Source organism: Protomyctophum bolini (assembly GCF_963924005.1).
Source record: "Protomyctophum bolini genome assembly, chromosome: 6".
Classification (NCBI taxonomy): Eukaryota; Metazoa; Chordata; class Actinopteri; order Myctophiformes; family Myctophidae; genus Protomyctophum; species Protomyctophum bolini.
In genome coordinates, this window is record NC_137867.1 from 40,543,200 (window position 1) to 40,549,710 (window position 6,511).

Consider the following 6,511-nt stretch of genomic DNA (forward strand, 5'->3'; position numbering starts at 1 on the left):
CAGTCACCATGACAGTAACCACAACAACTCTGTGACTCGGTCACTTGCACTTCACGCTCTGATTAGTCAGCAAAGGAAAAGGAAAGTGTGAAATGTTATAAACGTTATGTGGGTGTTTCAATTCCAGTATTTAGGACTGCTTAAATTATAGATAGTCTGGCCCTATTAGATAGATAGCCTATAATTAACAGGTGGAAACAAATGCTTTAAAATGCATACAAATATTTATTGATATTTATTGATCTTTGATCTGTTAAATGTTTCAAAAGTTTAATTATTTGAACTAATAAATAAGTTTAATAAGTCCATTAAAAAACAAACTAATATTTTGGGAACAAGCTAAAGCTTGAAATCAAATATATTACACACCAAATATATCTATCCATAAATGCACAATGTCTCTGTACGTCTGTCTGTATGTACGTACGTACGTACGTGTGTACAGCTTTAATGCACGTAACTCTGGAACCGTTAGCCCCACCGACTTCACCCCCATAGGGAGTGCAGTGCCCAGTATCGGGTGGGTCAGATATGGTTGTCCAGAACCACCACAATAGGCCTCTGCCCATGGCCTGTTCTGACTTCACAACACTCCATATTCACATAAAGTGAATGGTAAAGTGAGTTGCTGGTTTAACATTGCTTAATGCAATCAGATGCATGCATCCTTTTTGGATGTATGGGCTGTCAAGGCCAAAAAGTATTTATTTGCCACTCAGCAGTCGTTCCTGCATAACTTCTGGCCGGGTATGATGATGACGTCACACGCATACCCTCGTATGTGCGTGACATCCCCGCAAGCTCATTGTTGTGAGCTTGTGGGGGTGGATGGGATGTTCATCATTCAAGTTTGCAGATAATAACACATTCTACTGCTATTCCATGTGTGAATCATAAGAATGAAGAAATAGCCAGCACACCAAGAAATGTCCTTTTCACATGCCTGATGGGCCTTCCTCAGCGTTGTAGTGTGAATCATGAGTAATGCGCACGGGATTTCCCGGAATCCCTTCAGGAAACCACAAGTTCAAAGAGCCCTTCGCTAAAACCCACCCCAAAAGTGATTATCCAATGCTAATCCAAATAGTATAGCAACTCACTGTTGCTGAGGATGGCAAGCTTTCATCACCTCATAGCTGTCACTGTTATTTTGCATGGCTGTGTTGTTGAACACATACACGGCTTAACGTCGTGAAAGATACACGACTGACCCACCCAGGTGATGGCAATAATACTAACGGTATTCACAGTAGTCTTACATGAAAACTCCTGTCTGAAGGTCTGAAGTTGATTGTGTTGGATACTGTTTCTCCCTCTAACATTTGCTTATTTAGCTTATTGAAATAATGTCATGCACATTTGTTCAGTGCCTACTGCAGGCCTGGTTGAATAGATTTAGAAGACATTTTGAAGCTCTTGCTACTGAAATGATCGATTATTTACTAGAACCTACTACCACAATGGCCTAAGGAAAAAAACTATTATTTGGGGTGGCAATGACTCAGATTGTGAAGTGGCCATCTGGCAAATACCAGGTGAAAAGTTGGACTTGGACAGAAAATATATATTTTTTGGCTTTGAAGTCATGGCACTAGTAGAAATCCGTGTTATTATATAAACATTCTTGTGCAAACAGGACAGTTTAACTTTTGAATTCTCCAGTAGTCAATAAGTAGCAACAGAAGCAGTTTGAGGCTGTCTGGTGGAGGAGGGTGGGTGGGTGGAGGGGGTCACTCAGACTGGAAATCCACACCGAAAAAAACCCGGTCTGGCTTCACTGCTATCAGACTGGGGTGGCTTGAATTCACCCACAGCTTGTCTTTTTCTTTCAGCTTGAACGAAGCTCCCGAGTACATGGATTTCTGCCAGTATTCCACATCGCATTTCACTGTGTGAACCGCTGACATTAGTATCACGTCTGTCCGGTAGCTTTCTGCAACGTGATACACGTTGTGATACAGAATAAAGTGACTGTCGGGATCTTCTTTAGCATTCCTGCAGTCGTCGACAGCGGCGTCGTCGTCGCCGGGGTTCTCGTAGGTGATCTGCAGGTACACTCTGTAGAAGCCGTCTCTGGGCACGCTCAGATATTTGTTGCAGTAGCTGAAGTCGCGGAGGTGGGCATGACCATCGCTGTGCTCCCACGCAAGGTGGTGATGCTCCTTGGTAGATGATGATACTAGAAGAATATATGGCAATAAGAAAAGTTTGTTTTCACACAATACCAAAACAATAGGATAACACAATCCTTTTGTTTTGTACTCCAGATTAGAAGAAAAAAAGCCAAAGTTGTGTTGAAAACCATACACTGGCAGTGTTAAGCCCTAACCACACCAAAGGGTCACCATCACCATGCAACTCCTTGGGTCCAAACGGTTGCAAGGAGTTAACGCTAAAACCGCCCGACCCTTTGGTGTGATTTGGGCCATTGAATTGCATGCGCTGAATCACTAGGGTCAACGTGCAACAAGACATATCACACCGCAGGGACAACGCTAAAACCGTCTCGACCCCTTGGTGTGGTTAGGCCTTTAGTTAATTATTTAGTTAATTAGTTAACCTTTTCAGTCCCCACCCTGATAAGCACTTACAAGGTATTGTAGGAGTTGAGGCATTACATTTTGTTTGACCCGGTTCCACAGAAATATTGTGAAAATAGCAGATGTACAAGCCCAGAACTTTCGAGGAGTTCATATGGAGACCCCCCTGGGGGAATTGGTCAGCAACCTAATCCTGACATGCTTTTCACACCCACTGATACAGGGCATTGGACCTCTAATGCTGGCGAGAGTGCCATCCACAATTTAGGAGTTAAGAATGAAACAAGTAAACATTAAACAATGAAATTACACTGATTCGTTTATTGGTTGGTTAGTAGTCAACAGAAGTTCAAATAGGCATTTCCATGTAGGCTACCTTACCTGTCAAATGTGCACTTGGATTTTGATGCTGTTGAACTTGAACTTGTTTCTGCTGTTGAGCACTGATGGCTACAGGATAGATGATAAACATGATGGGTTAGACATCGTCTGTAGGCCTATGACATCCGAAAAAGCAAACTAATGATTACATGATAATCAATCTGACAACTCAATCGCCAAAACATATAGGAAAAACAGCGCCCTCTTTTCCTTTTAATTGACGGAGTCAACAGTCTAAATAATTATTTACCTGGTGAAGGGTCAGCAGAAGGTGTATGCTATAAGAAAACAAACACTGTTAGCAACATGTATGGCAATAATAATATCTAAGCTAACATAGACCTAGAATGGCTGTGATATTACCTACATTTCATGATGACACAACTTTCAAAAAGTAATGAGAAGACAAAATTGTAACTGGAACACTATAAAAAAATGAATCTGATAAATGGGACGCCTAGTAGACATAGTAGGCTACTATGTCCTGATTGGCCGAAATGTAGCAACCCAACTGAAAATGTATTATAAGAGCTGGATAAACGGGGAAGCGGAGACCCCTAGTGCTTTAACCGTTTAACACAGTGGTAACCAACCTTTTCAAGCCCAAGAGCCCATTTTATTCCCAATTGTAAGCCAAGATCTACCACTAAAACGTGTTAGAAAAAACACTTGTTTTTTTGCTATTTCTGACAGGCTCAATGCATGTGCACACATCCACACAAAGACTAAAGCTTAAATTAGAATAAATACTTATAGTAAGTTATATTATCAATGTCAAATAATATTAAGACAAATTAGAAATAATTAGTATTAGAAATATTTTGTTTCTCATTTCAATGAATATTCACATTGGCAGATGTTCAAATGACATAGGCATAACTTGACCATATATATTTGCACAGATATGGTGACATACTCTCAGGGTCAGCCCACCTTTAATGAGACTGCTGTGACTGCACTTTATCTGCAAGCGTTTTGAAATCTGGTTCATATTTAGTGATTGCCAGTCTGAGGGTGTCATTAAGATGTGAGTCAGTCATACGAGTTCTAAACTTGGATTTTATTATTTTAATTTGTGAAAAGGCCATTTCACATAAGTACGTGGAACCAAAGTAGGCATGTAGCTTCAGTGCACACGACACAATCAGGGGATACTTCTCTGCTCACAAGAGACCAAAATTCCTTCTCTTTAGCTCTGACCTGCAGGTGACAGTCACTTACTAATCCAATAATCTCCATTTAAATATCTGAAGTTAATGCAAACACATCCTGCATTTTATCGGACAGCAGTTCAATGACAGTAGGCTCAGTAAAGAGGAAAGGGTTTGATACAAAAGCAGCTACTTGACTCATGCGTTGTACTTCAACAACTTTTCATATTTCATATTTATCATATTTTTTGCTCTATGTGTGCATGTGTACAGAATTCAAACTGTAGCATTGATTATTGTCACGGACAGAAGTCATTCTTTCCCTTTGCATATGCCCTGGAGTGCACTCGCCTATTAGTTTGCATTGCAGACTGGTATATTCAGTATATGTTTCTCATTTTTATATTTTTGTTGTTGCTGCGCAGCAGTTGAGGAGAACGCAACTATGCATTCCTTTAAGCAACACAACTTCTGCAGCTGCATCCATATGTTTAGAATTTGCATCAATGATCAAATCCCAATAATAAAAAACATTATAACAACGAACAACGAAAACTGAAGGAGCAGCGGCGCTATCGGCTAGTAGTCCCACCTCAAGTGTCTGCAGCCTGTCACGAGCCCCGTAATGAACTGATACGCGGGACGCACGTTGTTCCGTATTTTAATGTCGGGTCGGAGAATAAATACAGTATGAATGACGGCGGGATTTATTTGACAACTCTGTCCTGCTTTCTTCACGAGAAGAGAAGAGCGCTCACAGCTGCTAATATGGTAGCAGCCCTGTGGCTGACCTGTCAGTTCTCTTTACAGCATGAGATGTGAACCTGGGTCTGGGAAGCTCAGAGCTGCAGCCATTGGCTCATGATACGAGCACACGACCAATGGGACAGATCATTCAGTGTTGCTAAGATACCACCTCCCCACCACACACGCACACACACACCCTTGGACGATGGGGTCTATTCTCAAACTCAGAGCCACAGCGCTCTGCTCAAAATTAATTTGCATGTGACGAGCGGCACTGACATTATTCCAATGGGTCTGACGCGATCGACTGGAAACGTTCCCGCGAGCTACCGGTAGCTCGCGAACCCCCGGTTGGTTACCCCTGGTTTAACAACACACATTTCTTATTTTTTATTTTGTATTAACCCAAAATATCACTTAGGAAGTTAGGGCTAGCTACCCTACCTTTAATTTAACTAAATACACGTGTTTGTTTTGCCACGACTTTCAAGTGGATATTATGTGAAACAATTAAGAGCTGACTTCAAGTTGCAGCAGCGAGTATTATTGGTTGACTTATTTACAGTAAGTAAAGTAGCCACGTACGTCACACAGGAGTGCCTCGATCGAGATGACTCCTTAGTCCTTATATGGCTGTACAGTGCAGTTGTCAGTAGCTATAAATGCGAGCTATACAGTGATGTAAAGTAAGCACCTGTACTGCAGACTACAGGTATGCTACTGCACTGCACATAAATAGTACAATTTTGAGTATTTCCAATTTCCAGTACTTCAGTAATTCTACTAGGCCTACATCTCGGTCAAATAGCTATTCCACAGGGTAACAGGTCAGCTTGCCCCTTCGCTCACAGTGCGTGGCATCAAACACAATTCATTCATTTGAAAACTATTCTGCATAAAACTATTCTATTCATAAAACTATTCTGCATCCTACTAATCAATGAGTTGACTATATAGACTATACTTTTGGTACTTGAAGTACATTTTAATGCCATATACTTTTGTACTTTTACTCAAGTAAATTTCGGACTTTTGCTTTTAAAGTTGTAACAGAGTAGCTAGCTATACTTCATTGATATAGGCATTTTAATGCCAGATACTTTTGTACTTTTACTCAAGTAAATTTCGGACTTTTGCTTTTAAAGTTGTAACAGAGTAGCCTACTTCATTGATATAGGCTACTTTTAGCTATACTTTTTCTTAAGTAAATGAATTCCACCACTGGTGCTATACATCATATCACAGCTATTCCAGGCGGCCGGGCTATACGTGTCGTGCACTTGTCTGTTTATTCTTTGAATATTCTTTCTTACCTGGCACTGCTGGCAGCCATGAAGCACACGCATATTCCCAAAGACGAACACGAGCAGTAGCGCCAGCAGAGCCGTGACCACGAACAGAAAACCCGCAACAATGAACCGCATGAAGTGATCTTTATGATTATTATTAATAATAATTTTGCGCCGAGACTCAGACTGGCAAATGGATCCACCACAACAGCAATAAGCTTCTTCTCCTTCCTGCTGCTCCATCATGGGAATGTGATGATGATCCATTATGGTTAAAACTAGAGAGCCGGATCGGTGCGTGCAGGCGTGCAGCATGCAGTGAGCAGTGAAAGTTAAGTGCCTTTCCAAGTGAAACTTTCCTGCATTTTATACACTTGTGTTGTTGTGTCACACATTTAAATTA

The 6,511-nt window shown here is 41.1% G+C and overlaps 1 protein-coding gene across 1 annotated transcript; it reads right to left on the bottom strand.

Annotated features, from left to right (window-relative positions):
- Nucleotides 1-867: 867 nt before the first annotated feature.
- On the bottom strand, nt 868-6,243 carry LOC308317777 (lymphotoxin-alpha-like; the record flags this gene model as incomplete). Its single annotated transcript, XM_080767056.1, has 4 exons — nt 868-2,179; nt 2,922-2,990; nt 3,172-3,199; nt 6,133-6,243. The coding sequence occupies 4 exons, from the start codon at nt 6,241-6,243 to the stop codon at nt 1,731-1,733; spliced, it is 657 nt and encodes a 218-aa protein (XP_080623182.1). The 3' UTR covers nt 868-1,730.
- Between the last annotated feature and the right edge of the window lie 268 nt (nt 6,244-6,511).